The sequence below is a fragment of the Odontomachus brunneus genome, unplaced genomic scaffold (genome assembly GCF_010583005.1).
Source record: "Odontomachus brunneus isolate Ranch 3 - 2012 unplaced genomic scaffold, Obru_v1 Obru_scaffold_222, whole genome shotgun sequence".
In the NCBI taxonomy this organism is placed as follows: domain Eukaryota; kingdom Metazoa; phylum Arthropoda; class Insecta; order Hymenoptera; family Formicidae; genus Odontomachus; species Odontomachus brunneus.
In genome coordinates this window covers 116342-140497 of record NW_022639672.1, presented here as the reverse complement: position 1 = coordinate 140497, position 24156 = coordinate 116342, and the positions used below count along the sequence as shown (strand labels likewise).

Genomic DNA, 24156 nt, shown 5'->3' with positions numbered 1-24156 from the left:
GAGAGAGAGAGAGAGAGAGAGAGAGAGAGAGAGAGAGAGAGAGACGCGAATAATTCCCGCGGATTTTTGCGTGGTTTTAAAGTTCACGGACACAAAAATCAATTTAAATATCCGTTTAATAATAGTGGATTAAATAAATATGGTATTATTTCTGAAAATATATAATCGTTGCGCGAGCGGTTTGCAGACATGATAATATACCCGCATGTACATCGTACACAAAAAAGGACATCGAATTTTACGCAAAGAACGGCTTCGAATATTGGAGCGCGGAGCGAAACCGCAAAAGGGCGAACGAAAAACACGACCTTCGTCGCGGAATCGCTATGGCTCTCCATAGGTAGACGTCTCTCAGTGGTAGCGCAATGGGGCCGATGTCGATGTGGTGTCGCCTCCACCGCCACCGACGACGACGACGACGACGACTTCGACGACGGCGACCAGAAAGAGGGGATGGTTCACCAACGCGTCATTGTGCCTGGAGGTGGCCGGTGCGACGGAGGGGGTAGAATGGGGCTGATGGAGGGGTGAGAGAATACCTGGCTACCTTCGGTGGAGAGAAATGTTTATGTATTGGAAGAAACGAAAAGCGCGCACCGGCTCCAACGAAGGCATCGAGCGCGAGACAAACATTGATACGAGAAGACACGTTCTTTCAAATTCCGCACTAAATGAAGCCGTCCTAACATCGTGTACTATCAGAGAAAGAAATAGTTAATTTCAACGAAAATTGTTGTTATTTTCGGCGCCAGCTGTATCTTCTCGTTGCTTCAACAAAACAGTAGTAGTAGCCTTACACGTGCGTGTAAGATAAAAGTACCAATGCCCGGGACAGGTATCTAATCTTGGACATTCTTGTTGTAATCTTGTTGTATTGGTCTGTAAAATTTAAATTTAAACTTTCGACATGAAATATACGTGTACATATATTGCATATGTACGTGTGTTTTATGTTGAAAATTTAAATATTCATATTTGAAAATCAAAACAATAGGAATGTCCAGAGTTAGGTAAGAATAGATGTTCAGGAAATGGTACTCAAGGTTATCAACACTACACGCAGAGAAAATATTGTATTTTCTTTTCATATGAATTCTTTTCAATTTTTTACTATGTTTCTAGTAGTGCCAGAATAGATTGTCCGTAAAGGGTCCATCTTACTAAGGAACGCGGTAGATTCTGTTAGAAATATAGTAAATTTTTTTAGTACATTTCAGCTCCTGAAGTATAAGTAGCACATATAAGAAGAAAGGATAGTTAATTACGACAGAACATCGATCTATTCCTTGGTCACAAAATTCTGCAGTAATTTTTATTATAAAACTCTCTCGGTGTATGGTACACGGAAAAAAAGGTTTGGTTGAATTAACCAAATTTCTGGATCGTTCATATTTGACCAGATATTTGGTTAATTCAACCAAACCTTTTTTAACGTGTAACATACTGGAAAACTGGTCTTTCTGATTTCAATTCTTGTACAATGTGGTTATTATGACAAGTACCAAACACTTTCTTCTCAGTGTATGACTCGAAAAATTGTTTCAATTCTCGCCAATCGACAGAGTCGAGACGAATCGTTCGATTAAAATTTCACACCCGGATAAATGTCGTCAAGAGAGAGAAAGAGAGAGGAAGGGGAGAGAGAGAGCGCGCGCAATTTGTCCATTTGTAGTGTGATTCGACTTGGACGGAGGATAACGAATGGTCCGACCAGTCAATCGGTCCTCGGAAGCTACACGCGCGATTTCCTCAGAGGAGACACTATTCATTCGACCGGAGGACTCTGGGAGTTGGACTATCTCACCGCAAGTCCGGTCGAAGCGATCGTTGCGGGCAGGAGACGGCCTGAAAGAGGTCAGAAGGGCCGCTGGCGACGCGCTCAGCAACAAGTTGCAGAGACGTTAATAAACGAGCCCTCGAAGAACCGTCTTACGGAGGTGCCCTTAAGCCTTCCTCAGTTCATCGATCTTCACGCCGTCGGGCTTTTCTCGTTTCATCGAGAGACCACGGCTATACGACGCGGAAAAAGGTCGCGCGCGCCTTCCATTGCGGAAATCTCCTTCGGCCTTGCGATACATACTTCCCGACGAGAGTGAACTTCATGTTGCGAGTCCACGTCGGTATAGGCTCATTCCCGAGGGGGGCGCGGAAGAGAGCCGGAAAAAAGTACGTGGCTCGAGATGGAAAAGAGGAGAGGCCCCTATTCTCAGTTGACGAGTATACGACGGGTGTACATTTGGAGAGCTAACTAGTAATATTATCTATCACTATCGTAACATCATTCTATGTCATGACGCTATCAACGCTATCGCTTTCGAAGTAGTGCACTGATAGCGTTTGCGAGCTTCCCGAACAGTGATAATAAATTGTTTGTGCTGCGTGTGTATTCCCTGGACACATTAAGTTTTAGACTTTTGTTTGATTATAAAATCTGATCTACAAAGTACTCTTTGCTTGCTATTTTTTACTTTCTACCTCTTTCTGGTTAAAAGCTTGAGGTTCAAATCAGAAAGAAATAAAGAGAAAGAAAAAGTAAAAAGCTAAACATCATTGGTTTTACGTATAAAAAATGGATTATGTGGAGATCCAACTACAAGATACACAATTACAAAAATTTCTAAGTTAAATCTCAACCATTCAATACGGCGGCCCTTAACACTACGCTGTCGCTGTTCATAGAGTTCGCATTCGCTAGCACTGTCTTGACTCCGTGAGCAGAGTTGGTAGCGTTAGCGTTGGGTAGCGAGCTGCCTGAACGCACCCAATGTAATATATAACGTCCCTATCTTATTTTACCAGACCAGCCAAATGTAGGAATGTCGCTGTTATCTTATCTACGTTCGTCCGCTGATTAGATAACGCAGGGCCCTATGGGTCGTTGGGCCTCGCGACTTGCAAGTGCGTAACAAGCGACGACGACGACGACGGCTCAAGAATCCAATAACATTCCTTCCTTTTTTCTCAAAGTTCGTGTTGTTCCCCTCGACCGTTCGAAATTTCGAAAAGTCAGAAATCTCTATGGACACGCGTCACTTGCGCGCTTTGAGTTCAACTTCAATAATAATAATAATACTTCCTGCGTGCGGACATCTAGTTTATAATTGAAAGATAACGCATGAGTAATACAAGACTGACGTTCCATGTGATTCATATGTTATAGAAACAGTCGGAAAGTCAATAATTCTTTCCTTTCTTCTGTGCTTCGCGAAAAAAAGAGAATGGGAAATATCGAAAACTACAACATCTTGAACAGAAAAGATTCCAAGACAAAGAATATGTAAGAAATAGTAAATATTTCCTTAGTGGGTACTATAATAATATATGTACTTGAATTTAAATTCCTTTATTCGATTAAACAATTGCTTCTGTGAGAAGTTAAGGTTTCCTTAACATTTCAAGAAAATATATATTCTCTTATTTGCGAAATATTTTATATTAACACAAGTGAAGATGTCATTAGTACCTATCGAATAGATATTCACTATTTCTTTCTTAGATATTTTTACTCTCAGTGTTGAAACTTCGACTAATAGAAAAAATCTTCCCCTCTCCCCCCTGATTTTTTTTCACTCGTATGTAAGAAGAAAAGTGGTACTGCCCGGAAATGACTAGCGAATCGCACGGAGGACTAACTAATTAGTAACTAAAACGACTGAGAGACACATGACCTCAGCTTTGCAACTAACATCATCGCCATGCCGTTCGCGGGAATAAAAAATTTGCGGCGTAATAACGATCGACAAGTCGCGTCACCGTGTCCAAGTCGGAACACACGACGGGCTTCGTCTTCGCGAGAAAAGTGACAAATGTCGCGCATACCGGAGGAAACACGATCAGGTTGAGTTCTTGTGCGGCCGCATGCGTGCTCAAGTTCGTACGCGGCTCAAGGCACAAGCAGATTTTAAACATGGCGGTGCAACGCGGACAGGCGCAACGCGCGTCGATCAATACCACCTTGCTTAATATCAGTTCTGAAACTCCGTACAGCCGGTGCCAAGAGATAGCTGGCCCTACGTCAGCCGAACGGAGGCAACACGGCGCGGCGCGACGTGACGCGGCGCGGCGTGACGCGGCGCTGCGTGACGCGGCACGGCGCGGCACGGCACTTTTCCGGCGATTCGCAAATCGTCAATAAATCACCGAGCATATCGATTTTCCGCATCCCATCTCGACGACGAGTACAATACTATTCTCACGGTTATTCTCTCGTTCCTTTTTTCCCTCGACGGGGAGGTGGAGATTTTTCAACAGAACCCAAGCTCTGCTTGCGCAGTCTCTTCTTTTTTCTTGTTTTCATAAAAGCACTCATGAAACGTACTCGTGAGCGCGGCAGAATTGCGTGTGCATATTGCACAAACAAATACGAATCTCCGGTCAAGTCGGACGCATTGAAACGAGGAAGGAATGACAGACGAATTGTGGAGCAGCCGGCAGTCTCGCTTACGCCGTTCCTATTCGTTAGCGGGTGGGAATTGAATTGCAGTAGAAAATGGGGTTAACCGAGGCGCATTTACTCACCCTCGTGGCACCCTTGCCTCGTCCTCTGCCGCGCTCCCGGAACGCCCCCTCGCCGGTCTGCATGTGGTACAGGTGCTGAAACCCAAGGAGGACCACTGTTAAATGCGCGCTCGCGCACAGATCGCCGTTTACCGCCGCGTCGCGTTCGGCTATCGTAAAATCAAGGCAACTGTATCGTCTCAATTGACCTCGTTAAGTTCAATAGAACCGGTAATAAAAGTATAACTTCCATGGCCAACGCGTTAGATTAGATTCTGGACGATGAGGCGTTCCAAACTATCCTAGGATAGAGTTATGCGGAGCCGTGCATCGAGATTGCGATATCGTCCCGCGACAAACCGCCATTTTCGTTGGCGCGCTCGTCCCCGTAACCTCGATGCGCGTTTATGAAAATTCTTTTGTACGCGCCGCATTGCGTCCTTATGAGAGAATTAGTCTCGACTCACCGATGCTCGTGAACTTGGTGCGCCGCGGTGTCGCAGGTCGACGATAATTCATCGAGATCGCGAGATATTGCGTGCAATAAATCATTGTACATACAACGATACGAATGTTGTACGTTGCGCAGACCGCCGAAAACTGCGCACCGCCCCGCGAGACGCGCGCGCGATCTATTTCTTGTTACGCGTCGGTAACATCGCTGTTTTACCTACCAGTCGTTTTCGAGATTTGACTCGCCGGCAGAATCCCGCAGGAATGAGCGATACGATATTTTCGCGCTAAAACAGACATCACTGAATCTGACGAACACGTTGTTTCTTAACAATAGAAATCCTTCGTAGGTTGCACCAGGTGAATACAGGAAACTGCATTATCCTCAGGGAGATTGCGATTACCGACGCTTGATACGCCGCACGGAGAAGCGCGTGATAACCGCGGCGACTTCTATGGAGGAGGTCGCGAGAAAGAGTATCCACCTCGACTTTACCGACGATTGTGTGCTATGTAATTATTCATTTGCCGTAAAGTAGCAATCAGTCGCTATTGTAGTTGTCGATGCGACAATCGTGCGGGATTGTCTCCCACGAGATTTTTACGAAGAAACCCCCGAAAGAATTAATAATTTTATCTGTAAAATCAAGATTCACTTTGTGACGCGAATAGTGTGTTTATAACAGTACACGGCACGTTGGAGTGGCGAGTAGTTAAAGCAAGGAGGAGAGTCAACTCCGAGGTAACTGCCGATAGGTTACGAGAAGAAACACAGGACGATGGTCAGCGATAAATAATCTACAAGAAAAGGTATTTCAACTTTCAAACGTTGAAGGCCCGATAACTTATTGCGCGCGAATTTCGGAGAGTCTGGCACATTTCCAATTAGCGAGCAGGCCTCGGGAACTTTTCCCATCTCTGTCGAGAGCGACAGCAAGAGAGAAAGACGGGCATTCCCGCGGCCTGTTTCAGCGCGACGCTCAATTAAATTTAAATTGAATCCGAAGATATCTCGCATTATCGACATTCCTAAATATCGGGACTTGCGAACGATCATCGTCGCCGTCATCGCCATCATCGACGATGCTTTTCCCTCATCATCGCGTAATAGAATTTTATTTTTCTCGAATGACGTCTCGAAAGGTAATCGTTACGCCCTCGCGAATCGCTGCGTTTCGCGGTGAGCGCTGAATATCCTCGCTTATTAATACACACGCGCGACTCTTTCCGCGCGTCAAAGGGCCAGTTTAATTTGCCGTGCGTGGTGAGGTCAAGATTGGTGCGCAAGGGTGAGGACGAGGGCGAGGGGTGATAGACAGAGGAAGAGAGAGAGAAAGGAAGAAGGAAAGAACGAGGGCGAGGGCGAGGGCGAGGACGAAGCGCGAACGCGGAGAGTGAACATCGAGGTCCATAGGCAGGCGGAAAACGTCCCCCTGCGCGACACATACTCACGCGCGCGTAGGCGATTATGGTCTAATTCCCTTGTACGCGCATTCCTAGCGACCTGACTGCCTTACCTACCAACCTACCTGCCTCTTCGTGAGGCACAACGAGGAAAAATGCGCTGGCCGCGCCGTTGCACTCGATAAGCACACGCTCGAGAGGCAGGGGCGGTAGGGGTCCCCTCTCTCTCTCTTTCTCTCTCTCTAACTCATTCTCGTTTCCACCCCCTCTTGCTACAGAATCTGTACACGTACATATGTATGTACTCGCATGTATCTGTTCCCTCTTCTGATCGCGCTTTCCTCGTGTGGCTTTCTCCCTCTTGTGAACGAGAGAGCGAGCTGGGCGAGTGAGTGAGTGAGAGAGAGAGAGAGAGAGAGAGAGAGAGAGAGAGAGACAGAGAGAGAGAGAGAGAAAGACAGACAGACGGTGTGAAAGGGAGGCAAGGCAAATGTCAATATCGACGATGCATCGTTGAGAGGGCGGGAATGAGAGCGTAATTAATCGTCACAACCAAGAAATCTCTTCCTCCCTCTTTCTCTTCCTCGTCGGATCAATTCGTTGCTTGTCGTTCCTTCTCTCTCTCTCTCTCTCTCTCTCACTCTTTCTTTGTCTTTGTCATACGTTCTTATCTTCCGCATTCCTCAGAAAAATCGAGTCACACGCAAACAAGTTCTCCGACTCGACGATTTTGGTGTTCATCTTTCGGCTCAAACGGCAGCAGTTTCCGTTTCCACGCGACGTTTTCTCGCGCGACACAAACAGTCCGTTTAAGGAAGCTACAACTCAGTAACCGCAGCGGCAGCGACGAGGCGAAGGCGAAGCAGCCTGGTGGCAGCCGGTGCTTATATTTATTTAAGCCTCGACGACACCGAACATTCGCCCCCGAGGAGAAAACGTTAAACACAAAGCCGCGTTCTCCAGAGCGGCACATCTGCCTACCGCACGCGCGCATGCGCGCGCAAAAGACAGAAAAAAAAAGAGAGCGCATTTTCGTAATTGGAATCGGAAAAGTCCCAATTTTGCCGTGCGCGCCAAATTCGATCACTTGACCATTGCGTTCCCGCGCGCAGTCTCACGAAAATTCGAAGCGCTCGAACCGGACAATAAGATTCGCGCGTCGCACTCCTCCTTCCTCTTATCAGAAGCCGCGCATCTGCTGGCCACAGAGGAAACGTGTTTACGAAATATTTTAATTACCTTATCGTGCCAAATCGCCGCGTCCCGAGGCAGCTGTCGGTCGTACGCGTGCTTCTAATTGCCGATATCTAGACGGTGGGGCCCACAGTACGACGACTTCCGCACGACCGCCGTGTTTACTCCGATGCCAAGTGTCACGCACTCGCGTAAGACGATAATGATAATCGCGGGATAATCGGAAATTATCGAGAGTCGTGGAAAGATCCATTCCACCCGAGTTCATAGCGCGTCGCTCGAAATGGCGTCGTCGGTACTACACGCGATCCTTTGTAAACACAACACGTATACACTGAAGATAAAAGAAATTAGATAAAAAAAATCAAGTCTTAGTGTTGCACGTAGTACGACGGTAGTGTTAGGTTGTCTTATATTATTGCGCGCGCGCGCTCGAAAATAAAACGAAAACAGAGGACATCAGGCGTAGTGTTGGCTGTTGACTCTTTAAAGCGAGGTACCCGGAAAAGCAAAATATTAAATTCCTTTTGATTTCTTTTGATTCCTCAGCAAAATATTAAATTCTTTTTTATTTGCTTGAACTCTCTTTTTAGTAAATATAATTTAGATACAATTTTTAATTAGATATACATTATATATTTCCTGATCCGAAATTGATACTCGATTGAGATCGTTACCTTATTATAAAGATGACAGTTAGAAATGACTCGCAAAAAGAATCAAGTAGGGGACGATATTGGTTTAAAAGATAACAAGTTGAAGTTTCATAATTTTAATGCTTTTTTTAAGGTATTATAAATTGTTTTAAGAACACTGAGGTTTGTCGTATTAATCTGTAAGAGCAAAGCTATAACCTTTCTAAAGAATGTATTCTTTAAGTTTTTTTGTTATAATATTAGAGTTCATATTTATAGCATAAATAAACTTTGTACTGTCGGCAACGTCAATTAGAAAAATATAAAAATATTAAATTTCATTTATATATCTCAACAATCAATATCGTTTCCTATGATTCTTTACCATGATTCTTTGTGCAAATCGCTTCTATCATCTCTACAATATATATCAATCTCAACAACATTGATAAGGTATAACTTTTTATGCATATTTACCAAACAATTTTCAGTTAAAAAAGTAATAAAATTTCTAATAAAAAATGTGAATATAATTTTGTTTAGTTAAGATAACTAAACTCGTTTAGTTCCCTTAACTGAACGTTTGTAACTAAATTTGTTTGATTATCAAAAATATAGTTCGTTCATATCTCACCGAACAGTCTGATTGATGTATCTTGAATTCAAGTTTTGCTTTCCGTGTGTAAAATACCAATTCCTCCGGGCATATACCTAATTCTGAACATTCTTATTGTTTTGATTTTTAAGTACGAATGTTTAAACTTTTAATGTAGAATATATACATATATATTCAAAATACATGTTCATAAATTGTATATTAAAAGTTCAAATATTCGCATTTAAAGACCAAAACAATAAAAATGTTAATGATTAAGTGCGTATCCAGGGATTGATGTTTTTATCAGCAAATCAATAATCCAATCAATCGTCATATATAAAATCGTAAATTATTACGTCGACTGACGAAATGATTATCAGTCAAACCTTGATTGATATTACACACTGATTAATAATTAATTCCATCAATCGATTTTACACATACAAATGACGATCGACTAGTTCAATCAATTATTGATCTGTTAATCATTTTAGTAAAAAAAAAAAAAAAAAAACTTTATAATCAATCAATGTCCAACGCTAATGCAACGCTTTACTCGATATTGAAGCGACAATGGCGACATCACCGTTATCGGGAAATTGTCGCCGAGTTTTCTAAAGCAGCGACGAAAATCCCGGATTTCCGCACGCCGTCGTGTGCATCGTTCGATCGGTCGGTCAATAAAGTGCTATTCGACGACGTCTCGCCGTCGCCGTCGCCGTCATCGTCGCCGCGACGGCATCCCGCGGTCGTCCCTTTTTTATTTCTCCCCTGTGAACGCGCGTCCGTTGCACGCGTGTCACGTGCATGCGCGAACGCAACGGTAAGCCCGATAATATTGTCAAACGCAACTCCCCTCTCGTCTCAGGCACTATGACGATCGCGAAAAAATTCGTGGCTCGCTGTTTATTCGGCGGCAAGTTGTTTCGTCTGGCAATAATTGAGAGCAGGGAAGCGCGCTCTCCGTGCTCTTTTTTCTCTCTCTCTCTCTCTCTCTCTCCCCCTTTCTTTCTTTCTCTCTCTCTTTCCGTTCGCCTTCAGCCAACGGCAGCAGCGGGACGCCTGTTCCTCATTTCGAATGATCGCGCGTCCGGCGACTCGCGCCCGCCGCCGAAACTGCATATCTGTGTATCGCGCGATGATTTTGAACGTTGCCGCGCAGCTGGAAGATCGTCGAGGTTAAGCCGCGCGGGCGTGCTGCTTTTTCGATCAGCTGACTTTCATTTCGTCAAACCATCTTCCTCCCCGCGCGACAGATGGCCGGCGCGCCGGACGAAAGAGCCGTTGCGCGCCCATTACAGAAGCGCGGCGGTTAAAAATGGTAGATACGTCGCGTCGCATCGCGTCGGAAGGAAGGTAGGTAAGAAGGTAGGTAGATAGGTAGGTAGGTACGTTAGTAGGTAGGTAGGTAGGTAGGTAGGTTGGTAAGACAGGTTGCCGGGCAACGTATGGCAAAAAGCGAGCGTTGCGTTGAGGTTTCCGCGAATAATGACGCTCGTTACAGAAAACCGCACGCGATAATCGGAGACATCGGCGAATTCGTGTGACTAAACAGGCCCGCTTACGACGAACGAATGGCCGCGAAGAACGATTTCGACTGTTCGATTAACGCGAGCGTTATATGTATACTTAGATAAACTTTTTTAGGATGCATTCCTCTCGTTAAAATAAAGAAAAAAGTTTATATAAATCTATAATCAAATATTAGCGCAGTTGTAATAAAACAGAATTTATGTTAACGCGTTACTGTTAAATAATCATAAGTAAACATGTATAAATTATAATAGTCGAGGGACGGGCAGCATGTTCAAAACATATGGTTTACGATAGAGTATCATATCTTAGTCGCCAAAAGAGAAATGCGGTGAATAATAATTATCCAGATAGATGGATTGGCAGAGGAAGACCATTTGATGTCTAAAGCGTTTAATGTATGCGCAATATTGATAACGAATAGATGCTTCGCCAACGCATTATTAATGTTGTTATGTTCTATATAAACTGTAAAGAATCGTCCGCAAATCTTTGAAATGGCTCGACAATCCTTACTTTGCCGTGTCAGTACCTGTCTTCAATCAAATGGCGGCAGTTTTGAGCATTTGTTATAATTTAAACGCTCACTTATGATTATCTAATAGTAACGTTAACGTAAACTTTGTTTAACTTCGCAGCCATTCGTATTTGATTATGGATTTATGTAAACTTTCTTTTTCATTTTAATAGGAAATAGAAGTTTGTCTAAATATTTTATCCAGTAGAACAGTAAGCTAGCGAGGATAGGACGCCCGATAGGAGATCGACGACACGCAATAATTAAAATCGCGATCGAGCCGCGATGAAATTCGAAGCGGCAAATTCTGTTACGATCGATGGCCAGACTGATCGACGCCGGACCATGACTTCCGGAGGAACACGGCGAGCCCTTGGACCGCCGTCCGTGGCGTCGTCGGTACACGTGTCAGACGGACGAACAAGTAGTACGGCGTGGTAACGGCTTTAATAATTATTTTTACAACGTTTCCGAGTACACGCGGCCTCAGTTCGTCGCGCTTCGCCGACTCGCAGCTGGCTTCCATACCAACCCCATGGCTCATGGGCACAAGGGCGTCTCTCCGCGTGCAAACCGACGTTCGCCGACTCTGTCGTCCTCTTTCGTGCTTTCGTGCCTTGCTAGAAAACCTTCGGATCGAATGAAGCTCGGATCAATCCACTCGCGTGTAATATTGAGTCGCGGGGGCGCGCGAACGAATGTTCAACTCGTCAACTTTTATAAAGATTCCGGAAAAATTTCGAAACGGCGTAATCTGTCTGCAGATGTCGATTTCATTGCGTTACTATCTTACATCTGAGGCTTTTCTACACAAAAGTATTTAAAAGATACTTATTCGTTACTAAAATAATGGATTTATTTAAATCTGAATTATTTAAATAGAAGAAACGATTGCTTTCGTGAAAAGCTAAGAGAGAAGTTTTAAGAAAATATATATTCTCTTATTTGTAAAATGTTTTATAACAATGTAAGTAAACATGTTACTAATCCGAAGAAAAAACACCTGAAAATGTATTTGTGGGATATAAAATGTGTTCACAAAAATAAACTTTATTTCATAGAAACAACTGTATATCCTACAAATAAATATTTTTTTTTCTCAGTTCACAAAATAAATATCTTTTGTTTCTAAGATATTTCCACTTCTAGTGTTTATTTTTGGAAAGAGATATGTCCAAAAGTATCGATTCTCAACAATGTTATATGGCAGTTCAAGTTCCCGTTCAGTTGTCTGGGTTTGACAGACCCAGACTGTATTGTATGTTCCAAAAGATACGTTTGCGCCTAGAGGATTAGGCATAATGTCGATAACAAACTTTAAAATTTCAGATCGCAGAATTAATTATCGCGGGCGGAAAGGAGAAGTGTGACGGCGGATCCTCTGCCAAAGTTCGCCTATGACGAGGAGCCGCTTGCGAGATCGCGAGGAGCGTATTTTTATCTTCCATCTTCGGCCAGAATTTCGACGTGGCGGAGAGAAAAGTGGGTAAAATTCGACGGCGTCGACGCGACGGCTGCGCGTACAATTTTCACGGCGCTCACTGGCGCGCGCGACTGCGAGGATTGCGTGGAAAGGGCGGAACTGCGTGCGACTCGCTGGCAGGTGTAAGTAATGGAAGTAACGTGCTTTTAAAGCAGGAGGGGAATACTTAATACTTCTTCTGCATCAGGTGCTATTTATAACAAGGACAGCTATTATCGCGATGCTCGGCGTAATTTCTCTATTCGTCAAAAGAAAAAAAAAAACACGTCCGACGGCGTGTCTCGCAAATGACTGCGGTTCACGTGCTCTTTGCGCCGCGCGCGTACACCGCGCGTCGGAAACTACTTCCATGTCGAATCCGGACGTTCGGTCGAATTCTACTCCTCGATAATCCGCACGTCCGATCCGTGTTAAATGGTAATGGAGAGCCGATTTTGGTTAGACAACGTCGTGAAGAAAGAACAGGCACTCCAAACAGTGTGCCAGTGTTCTTTGTCCCATTTCGGTCCCACATCAACGTGAATCATCAGCTTTGACATCGCACCTTTGGCTACTGGTCACTGACCGTGCGGCGAAATCTTAAAGGGACCACGTGGCCACCGCACGTGGTCATGTTATTGTTTTGAACATAAGGGTGTTGTTACTCCTGGCCAGGAGTAGGACAGGGGAATAGGTACGGAGGGTCCGACACCCCAGGGTAGAGCCACCAGGAGGGATTTCATTCATGATCCCGAAAGCCACCCCCGTGTCCCGGGCTCCTCCAGAGACTGGCGAGAGCCGAGGAGGGCCAAGCGATACATTACCACCAGAAAAGGGTAGTTCCGTGTCGAGGCACATGACGTCTAGAGAGTGAGTAGGGGAACCCTCGGATTTGCCCATTTGATATCTTAATACAGGCCCCGCGCTCAGGATGGAGAAGGAAGAGAAGGAGAAGGGGGAGGAGGAGAAGGAAGAAGAGGAGGAGGCGTCTGTCGGAGTCAAGGACGCCCCCACGTCGTATTTTACTTAACGGCAGCCGCCACCTTCACCGGGGCAGCGAGGATAGCTAGGTCAGTTCTTCGCATTACCATCCCCTGGACTCGAGGGTGTCGGCCCTTTCTACCTTCCTCCTCCCTCCGGTAACGGCGGCTGGTCGCGTGGACGCTCGTTTAATCGGCCAGAGACCTCGGGAATGCCTCACGATCGCCGAGCGCAAGATCTCTCACGGCTGTTCTCGCGCTCGCTGGCTTTACGACGCGATGTGGCCGTACGAAATATAAGCCTCTCTCGATCATTCAGCGCCCTCGTTAACCGCTCTCGTTGCCCGCCAGCTCGGAGGCACAGCCGCGATTCATCGCGTCCCCGAGTCGGCCGTACGCGAACCGGTTAAATCGAGTGATTCTACTGGCACGAGGAGAGAGAGAGAGAGAGAGAGAGAGAGAGAGAGAAAATAAGAGAGACAGAGAAAGAGAGAGGGCACGGTGTCCTCGCGTTTAAACGCAAATCAACCAGACCGGGGTTACAACCCTCTTCAGACCGCGCGATTCGGAGGTGGTAAGTTTAGGGTGGTTGTATTTGTTGCCAAGGTCGTGGTAAACTGACTGTTTGAAGTAGTCGACCCATTTTATGCCAAAAACGTGACAGAGGCTTCTCTGCTGTCTCTGTGCATTGATGTTGTGCGCACACTCAAAAACGTCAATTCTCTCGTTACTTACGTTACTTTGTCGAATTTCAACGTTATCTTCGTTTCGAGGATAGTTAATAAAACGTCGCTGTGAACAAAATTTTGCCAACGTTGAGAGTTCCAATCTCATCATTATTGACGGGGGAAACTTCTTTTTCCGAGCGGATAAATATTCGGCGGTACTCGCGTATGCGCTCGAGCCTTGTTCTTCGGAGCTCTCGCGAAAACGACGACGAGTGTGCAAAATTTTTCGGCACGCATACGCAGCGTGCTCTCTCTCTCTCTCTCTCTCTCTCTCTTTTTCTTTCCATCCATCCATGTCGCTCTCTTTCTATCTCTCTATCTCTCTCTCTCTCCGAAGCGGCATTAACTGTCTACTTCCTAACTTAATCCGTAACTTCCGACGCCGCGACAATCTGACATCCTTTTTATTTTCATTGGCTCGCTCGAGTCTCTTGTACACAGGGGTCTCGTTCCCAGGATTTTTCTATCCATGAGCGAGCGAGTGAGTGGACGAACAAACGAGCGAGCGAGCGAGCGAACGAACGAATGAACGAACGAACGCGACGCAACGCGCGCGGCCATGTTCGCCTCTACCTATTCAATTTATATCGTTGCGTAGTAGTCGCGTGTGTTCCTCCCCTTCTCCCTTCCTCCTCTCCTTTGCGTCTCCTCTACCCGTCGCAAACAGACGAGGCGAAAAAGAGTGCGCGTGGCCAAATTGACCTGACACGGAGAATAGCGAGAAGAGAGCGCGACCGTCCGTTATTTCTTCCCTCCGTGTCGAATCGAAAAGAGTCGAATTTACTCAGTGATACAGCGGGAGGTATCTCTTATCGCCGCGGCAAACGTATGGATCGCATCGATCATTTTGAACTGGCGCGTGCATTTTAAATTTTTTAGTTGCTTTTCTTTTTTTTCAAGAAATAACGAACAAGGGAGGCGTCCTGCACGAACGTGCGCGGTAAACTGATAAGTTCGTCAATTTAGGTGCGCGATCAATATTTAGGGAAAGAAAGATAACGACAAGATGAAATTACGGGACGTAAACAACAATGTCGGGTAGTCGTACACTGAGAAAAAATATGTGAAAATTTAATTAGATATAAAGTTTATTTCTGCGAAATAAAATTTATTTCCGCGAGAGGTGAACCTTTATCCCCTACTAATAAATTTTCAAGTATTTCTTTCTCAGTATATTAGACCACCATTTTTTAAATGTATCTCTCTTTTTCTGCATGTTAAAATTTGTATTAAATTAAACAAACAGCAATTTAACGAGGACACACTTTTTTATTATATGAAAATATTTTTCTCAGTGTATAAAATATCTCTGACTTTGGCGCGAAAACATATGACAGAATTCCAATAGATCGCGTTGAAAAATATATAACGAATTGGGTGATCGTTGAGCCCGACTCGTCATTTAAGGGATAAAAAGACCGAGATGTCCTCATTCGAATGCACCGTCAAGATACGATTAATGCTCCGGCGACTCGATTGAATCGGCGCGGCGCGAAATGAGAAATTTCCAACGATTAATCGGAAGACGTCGTGACCCGGTTCTACGGGCGGACGCTTCATCGCCGGGCGTGCTTTCCACTTTAATTAAAATCGCTAAGCTGCCTCCGGAATAGCGGTGGAATATCGCTACCTCAAGAATTCGCTTATTAACTTCGCGTCAAGTAAGAATACGTGGACGCTTAGACGCTGCTAAGCAACGCATCAACGGGAGAAAAGCTCCTGATGGATGCTCGATCGGCGTCGCGTACGCGGCTTGCTCTTTCCTTGTGCGACTTGCTTTTCCTCGAGAATAAGAGACGAACACCCGGCTTTCAGACGGTCTCGTCGAGGATACGATGATTCATCGTTTTTCCACCCCCCTGCACGGGGTGTGTTGTCGTCACGATTATCGACTTCTGCCTCTTTCTCTCTCTCTCTGTTTTTCTATACTATTTTTCTTAAATCTCTTTCGAAATGATGTGGCTATTACGTTTCCTTCTTTAGTAATCTTAAATAGAGAGATGTTTGTCTCAAAATCAGTACTATTTCTAAGCAGTTTTAATGATTTTGTAAATCCTAAGGGGTAACTTCCTTAAGGAAAATATTCTCTCTCTCTTTCTCTCGGTCTGTTTCTTTTAAATTTTTTCCAAAATAGCGTGATTGCAACGTGCCTTTTTTAGAAATTTTGAGTTGATATTTTTCTCAAAATTGTAACCTTTAACTTACGACTACTAGTACTATTTAAACTATACTAGTTAAACCATTTCTAAGAAGTTGCAATGATTTTGTAAATCTTAAGAGATAACTTCCCGAGGGGAAATATATTCTCTCTCCCTCCTTCTCTCTCTCTCTTTCTTTCTTTCTCTCTCTTTCTGTCTGTTTCTTTTAAATCTTTTCCAAAATGGCGTGACTGCAACGTGTCTTTTTTAGAAATTTTGAGTTGATATTTTTCTCAAAATTGTAACCTTTAACTTATGACTACTAGTTCTATTTAAACTATACTAGTTAAACCATTTCTAAGAAGTTGCAATGATTTTTTAAATCCTAAGGGGTAACTTCTCGAGGGGAAATATATTCTCTCTCCCTCCTTCTCTCTCTCTCTTTCTTTCTTTCTCTCTCTTTCTGTCTGTTTCTTTTAAATCTTTTCCAAAATGGCGTGACTGCAACGTGTCTTTTTTAGAAATTTTGAGTTGATATTTTTCTCAAAATTGTAACCTTTAACTTATGACTACTAGTTCTATTTAAACTATACTAGTTAAACCATTTCTAAGAAGTTGCAATGATTTTTTAAATCCTAAGGGGTAACTTCTCGAGGGGAAATATATTCTCTCTCCCTCCTTCTCTCTCTCTCTTTCTTTCTTTCTCTCTCTTTCTGTCTGTTTCTTTTAAATCTTTTCCAAAATGGCGTGACTGCAACGTGTCTTTTTTAGAAATTTTGAGTTGATATTTTTCTCAAAATTGTAACCTTTAACTTATGACTACTAGTTCTATTTAAACTATACTAGTTAAACCATTTCTAAGAAGTTGCAATGATTTTGTAAATCCTAAGGGGTAACTTCTCGAGGGGAAATATATTCTCTCCCTCCTTCTCTCTCTCTCTTTCTTTCTTTCTATCTCTTTCTGTCTGTTTTTTTTAAATCTTTTCCAAAATGGCGTGACTGCAACGTGCCTTTTTTAGAAATTTTAAGTTGATATTTTTCTCAAAATTGTAACCTTTAACTTATGACTACTAGTACTATTTAAACTATACAATTTAAATCATTTTTAAGAAGTTGCAATGATCTTGTAAATCCTAAGGGGTAACTTCCCGAGGGAAAACATACTCTAGCTTCTCTTCCTCTCTCTCTTTCTCTCCTATTCTCTCCCGCGCGATTTATCCGCGAACAACGAACGGAATCGGTAGCGATCGCTTGTCCCGCTTCGTCATAGGAGCTGCGAGAATTGGATCAAGTCGCAGAACAGATCGTGCGGCAGCCTATATCTGCATGCGTGTCGATCGTCAGTGGGAAAACGCCGCGCGACGTTGCGTGGCAGGACACGCTTGCACGTACGCATGCACGCACGCACGCACGCAGCATATACACACGGGCACGGATGCACGTGGGTACGCACACAGTCGAAAGATTCGAAGCGGCAGATGTTAAAAACGCCCAATGGAAACCGGTCATGTTGATGTAGCTGCCGACACGACGCGACGCGACGTGACGCACCACGTCGCGAATCGCTACAAAAATATTCGCCATTATCTCCCGCATGGCAGTACTTTTTCGATCTATCAACGGTCAATCGCGGGATGCGTTTCTTCCTGTTCTTTTTTCTCTTTCATCCGCGCTCCAACGTACACGCACGTCGAAGTCAGAGGGAGTGAAATAATAATTCGCACATGAATAACGAATGAATTTCAATTTCGGTTTGGTCGATTAAGCGGACGGCACGTGGGAAAACGTAAGCGACAAAATTTGAAGTAATTCAGTGAATTGTCCCGACCGATCACACACATTCGAGGATTGTCGAAAACGTCAGACCAATGTTATAAATTCTCACTGTGATTGATTGAGTCACTTGAAAGGACAAAAGATGTTCAGGATACGTTCGGATACGTGCTCGGGCATTGAAACTTTTACCTCACCACTTCAGTTTTATTGTTTATGTCTCGTTGTATGTCGAAAACCAAGAAAAAAATAAACATGCGCACACGTACAAAAGCCGGGATGGTAATAACGTTAAGCGAAGTGGACATTTGATGTCCATCTGTCACATTTGATGAGGAAATTATGATACGCCATTTAGAGAAGAGGTTTGACACACACATAGGACACGGACAGGTCAACGACCCCGACGGTCCCCTGTCGAATTCTTTACCTGGCCTTGGTCTATGGGTTAAAGAAAAGCGGGGAAAAGCTTCGGATTGTCACACAGCCAGTGTAGACAGCGTGTCTGTGTTCACGGTCAAGGTATTACCATTTTCGCGCGCGACAGACCGCGACTATATATCGCCGCGCTGAAACGAAAGAGCCAATCAATCAATTCCCTGCCGTACTATTCTCGCAATGAGATCTGAGTGAATTGCATTAACCTACAGACATACATTACGTACGTGTTCATGCGATAATAGACGCGATGTGTCCCGTCTAGTTTCTGTCACTGCGAACGAACGAGCGAACGAGCTCCGCCAGCTCAAATCGCCTTAATCGCATCTTCTCTCTCTTAGCCTTGCATTTTCAACACTCTAATCCGCGAATTCACGTCGTCGCGTGTTTTCTATCTTCTTTCTCGAAACGCATATTCTCAAAGAATATTACGCATAATTCAGCACTCGCGACATTCACGCTCGCGTGTACTATAAATTTCGACTGAGAAGTCTATCAGGCGTCTAGCAGGCGACAGAATTGTTTGGAAACCTTTTCTCGAGGTATCTAATCTTTATGAACGCGCAGATTATCACGTTATATTTCTTTAACGATAAGAGCAATCTTATCTGTTCGATCACGAGAGATATTCAAAAGTTTAAGATTATGATTCGGCAGTTTACCGTGAGATCAAACACGACGGAATTCTAGCCGTCGTCGGCACCGTCGTCGGTCACTCGACGATCAGTTGACACTCGAAAGTAGCTCTATGACACACTGTCTCCACCTTTCCAAACGCATTAATTATTCTCTCCTCTCTAACTATTCTTCGTTCTAAATCTATCTTTTCCGATTTCACATGATATCATTCCAACAGAAAAAATGTACAGGCTATAATTCAACTGTTCAACAGCGAACTTTGAAGACAAGTTAGCTTAAGCAGTAAGCTGATCGACTAATCGCGATCGATTATTCTTCTCGTGACGTAGCAAGAAGAATCGATCGTAATTGGTCGATTTACTTGTGTATATTTTTGTCTACAGATCTGTTCTTTTTAGCTGCCTGAACTGGTACAATAAGTTAAAGTAAAACAAAATATATTTGTCTTATTGCACTTTTAGTTGAATTGAGAGTTCAGTTAAGAAGGATAGACCTTACCGAAAAAAGATTTGCTAATAACCATTAAGCTTGAGTAATAGTTACCAGATGTTTTTGTAAAACAATCCCAACTGAACATGTAAGTAAATATAATCAAATAATAATTTAATAAATATTAATAAATAATCTTAACAAGACTACTACCAACTTATGTAATACGTATTACTAAACAATTTGTTACAAAAAATCATCTTATTTAGTAATACTTACTATATCATGTGATAAATATATGAAATGTGACGAAATACTTTGATAATGGTCGCACTATTTAGTAATATCACTAAATTATTTGGTGTTATTTACCAAGGCATTTAAGTGGCTGAACTAAATAAAGAATTTGTTTTACTAATCATTTTATAATTATTACTGGTAACTATTGCTATATTTGATACTAATTATACATGTTGAAATATCTGAAGCAATCAACTAAACTCACCAAACGCATTTGTTAACTATTACAAGACTTATGTATACTTTTCTGTACACCGTACACTTTCAGCCTAATCGCCGTCGAACGGTTGCGCGGGCGGCACTTTCGATGTGGATGCGCCGCTGATATTCTCGCGACCTCTACAAGATGAGCGAGTTTTTTAATTCATCGATCTATCGCATGATGCGTAAATTCAGCGAAATGCAGCATTTGCGCATCGTGCGATGGATCCATCGATGAATTAAAAAACGACCGATTTGTGACGTTTCGCAAATGTTGATTATATGAATGTACTTCTACCAACCGTCAAGATGTACGCGTCCTTCAATAGCGGGCGACGGCGGCAACCGCGTGCGCGACTGCTTATGTTTTTTTTTTTTGAAAGCGCCGATTGTTTGGTATCATCGTCTCTCGTGTACTTCCCCGCGATCGAGCCGATGTCATTGCGTCCCGAACAATATGCACACGTACCGTCGTACGCGTGTCGACGTCTTGGTTATCGTTCTTACCAGGAAATGGAAATATTTCGTGTTAAACCGGAATTAGACTACACGGAAAAAAAGGTTTGGTGGAATTAACCAAGTATTTGGTCGAATATGAACAATCCAGAAATTCCGATTGAAGTAACCCGAATTCTGTTTAAGTCAACTTAACTATACATCTATATTGGGAAGATCCTTATGAGATAGTAAAATGTTTAAATGAGATAGTATATTGTATTTCAAAATCAAGTAAACATCGAAAAAAAATAGTTCATGCAGATAGGTTAGCGTCTTTTAGTAAAAGACAGATTTGATTAAAGAACTGTAAGACACCCGTATTTTAACTTTAAAAAAGTAGAAATTTTGCGTTTTATATTTTGTTGTTTTAGTTATTTGTCTCCAAAGAAATTGGTACCTAAGGAAAAGAAGACCATCTTCCCCGTGGTTTTTGATTTGTGGTTTTTCCACGGGGCTGATTTTATATCTGGGCAAATCTGTTAAAAATCTTGTTACTTTAAACAGAATTCGGGTTACTTCAATCGGAATTTCTGGATCGTTCATATTCGACCAGATATTTGGTTAATTCAACCAAACCTTTTATTCCGTGTACGCATTAGAAATTGAGGATTGTGGATTGAAGATTGCTATTTGACCAATTGGAGCAAAGCAAGCCAAAATCGAAGTTCGTTGATTCGTCGAAATCTAATCCTCAATCCACAATTCTCAATCTCCAATACGTAATCTGATTCCGGCTTTACGCGTCATGCCTAATATCTGTATCATATTAGTGATTGCGTCTCCGTTCGCGTTGCATCTTCCAATCAGAAAGGAACTGCTGGCAATCGCGATTTGCGATCATCGTTCTGATTGGTAAACGACGCAACGCAAATGCAGACGCAATCGCTAGTGTGATATGGGCATAATCTCCCGGCGAGTGCAAAAAGTGCAAGTGTGAAGTGCAACTAAAAGCTGCACTCTAGACACTCTAGCGGAACGACTGTCGGCCATTTTGTTGTCGCGCGTCCCGCGCGAAGAATCGGACTTTCGTCGGCGTTGTGTTAATTAATGTTTTTTGCCGATAGAGTGGTGTCCACACGAGTGTCGGCGTCGGTGCCGAGATCAACGACATACGCGCGTACCCCGAGGGCGAAGCAGCGGAGTGCTGAACCGACAAGCCAGGGCCGAAAGGATGGGAATGCAGTTAACGCTACGTCATGTGTTTCCAGGTATGTCATATCGTTTGTCAGGTGAAATGTTTCCGATTTTGCTTACTCTGACGATTCGATTTGAAATTTAGAATTTGTCCTAAAACCGTCGTTCGTAATTTAATAAATAATCACGACTTTATGAATCTGTTGGATTAGTCGTTAACCTATATATTCTTTTTACACAAGAGATGACGACTCAAACAGCCGAAAACGGTCCACGAATACGAATCTATAATTAAAACGTTGACTACCGTGCTGATTTTCACAGATTATTTTACGACTCAATTATAATATTGCCCGTACACTAAGAAAAAATAAATTACACTTTACTGAAAAAATTTATTTCTGTGAAATAAAATTTGTTTCCGTAAAAATAAAGTTTATAGCCCACAAATAAATTTTCAAGTATTTTCTTTTTTTCATAGAGAGATAGTGTGTATACTGAGAATCTAAGATTATATTTCCGTTGATATTCTCGGACACACAATTGTTATTTTATAGCAATATATAGCAACTATATTATAATTCCTTCCCCTTCACATTTTTGAAAACCTATCAGGAATTTCCAACGTAAATACAGATAAATAAAAAAATTATAAAAGAAGAAAATCTATTCTTTTTTATCTATTATTTTCTCCATTTTTTATCTAAATTTTCCATTGATTTTTTTTATATTATTTAGTATTTCTTCATCGCATATATTTTTACTTTTAGTTCACATCACAATCTATTTGCGATTAAAATTAAAAATAAATATTAGATATACATTAGAGAATGTCGACATAAATAGTTATTAAACATTTCTTCGAATTAAAATGTTAGATGAGAGAGAACGAGTAGTAAGTACACATCCGCGGCATTAACGGAGGATAATAGCTTGTATAATATTATATCTCGAGATTCTTTACTGGTTCTTCTAGTTTGACGAACAAGTTCAAGTTTACGAAATTAACATTTTAACTGTCACGTTGATCTCCCATGGACTGTGCCAAAGTTCAACTGAAATTCGAATAGCTAGTCTCACGATAAATCCACAGATTTCCAAATTGGCAAATATTCGTTGAGCTTCGTTATACAGATTACATGTTTTACTCGCTCCCTCCATAGTTACGATGTTGAAATAAACTCAATCATAGTATCAGTCATTGGTAACTTCCATATTGATCAGCTAATGTAGAACCAAAATTTCGACTCGGATGAATTGAAAAATCCTCACACAGAGAAATAAGAATGAATAGGAAAAGTAAGACAAAGTATGATAATAAATTATTCGGCCGCTAAATAAAGGTAAAAGCTTCTGTATTCGATTTGACACGGGTGTCAAGAGCAGCCGATCCTCTTCCAGCGCACAGCTGTCTGCGATTATTATATTTTAGAGCTCTCTCGCTCTGGGTGTGTGCGTGTGTGTATATATGTATGTATGTATGTATTATACGCATACATTTCTCTTGCTCTACCGTATCGATCAGCCGGCACATATACCTGGGTTTTTGTCGCTACTGCGATTCCAGGGAGAACCGATGCTGTGTGACGCGCATCCAGCTCTATCCTCTTTGTCATGTTAAACACATCAGACGCATCCTGTAACTTACGGGAGCGCCGTTAGTCGCCGCCGACGTGGACGACGTGAACACGCGCTTTTTCGACAACGATTCTGTTCAAACACTTTGGAATTCGCGCCATGTAAATATTTCCCCGAGCATCGCAGACGCAGAAAATGGAGATAGAAAAAGAAAGAAAGAGAAAATTATCCCGAATCCGTCAATTTCCGAATCCGTTTATATTTTTTTTTTATTATCATTCTGATATATTGCTCTGAGTGGATTAACATGGATTTCTCGCGGCTTGCCGGCGAGCTTTCAGCAGTCGATCGAAAATCGATTCGTTCACGAAATTCGGGAGAGAAAATCTGGCGACTGTTCCTAACTCGGACAGATGTTCGAGCGCTTTTGGAGGCTGCGTGAATCGAAATGAAACGGGGGCCACGTGTGGAGGAAATTCATTTCCTTTTACGGCGGCTGTGAAAAATGCGCGCGCAGATGTGCCCGGATGTTTATTTCGGTGACAACAATTCGGGCGCTCGACGATGGGCGATCGAGATATTCTCTTTCTCTCTTTCTCTCTCTCTCTCTCTCTCTCTCTCTCTTTTGCTTTCTATCTAATATGCAGGCTCACGCAGATCTGGATCATCACAAATCGTTGAAACTAAAACCTCCAACTGCTTCCGTTAATCCCACCGCTATGAAGGATTTATGATCTCGGTAACCGTCCTCCGTTTCGTTATATCGGGAGAAGAATAATTTATAAATGTTTTGTATGTCGATCCGTACGATGAGCAAGATTAAGCGGGAGAAATATTAATAATATATGACTATTAATAATTTATCGATATTGGACGGTCAGAAGATTGATAAATTTTCCATTTGCGTACCAACGACGACCGGTCATCATTTTTCTAGCGTCAAGATGTAGAAAGTGAGTGAGTGAGTTAGTGAAAGAGAGAGAGAGAGAGAGAGAGAGAGAGAGAGAGAGAGAGAGAGAGAGAGAGA

The 24156-nt window shown here is 42.8% G+C and overlaps 1 protein-coding gene and 1 long non-coding RNA gene across 5 annotated transcripts in view; one reads left to right on the top strand and one right to left on the bottom strand.

The window, feature by feature from the left end:
• Positions 1 to 24156, bottom strand: part of LOC116852409 (DNA N6-methyl adenine demethylase-like) — an 80745-nt gene that overhangs the window by 27227 nt on the left and 29362 nt on the right. For 3 of the 4 annotated variants that reach the window (XM_032832737.1, XM_032832736.1, XM_032832734.1), the window contains exon 3: positions 4519 to 4593. In XM_032832737.1, coding sequence (XP_032688628.1) covers positions 4519 to 4593 — 75 coding nt within the window. Of the gene's footprint in view, positions 1 to 4518; positions 4594 to 5171; positions 5189 to 24156 lie in introns of those variants that run through there. The other variant, XM_032832738.1, reaches the window with a different exon arrangement.
• On the top strand, positions 5493 to 21985 carry LOC116852412. Its single transcript, XR_004379768.1, has 3 exons — positions 5493 to 5760; positions 12161 to 12436; positions 21482 to 21985. It is a non-coding gene; the product is annotated as an uncharacterized LOC116852412 (long non-coding RNA).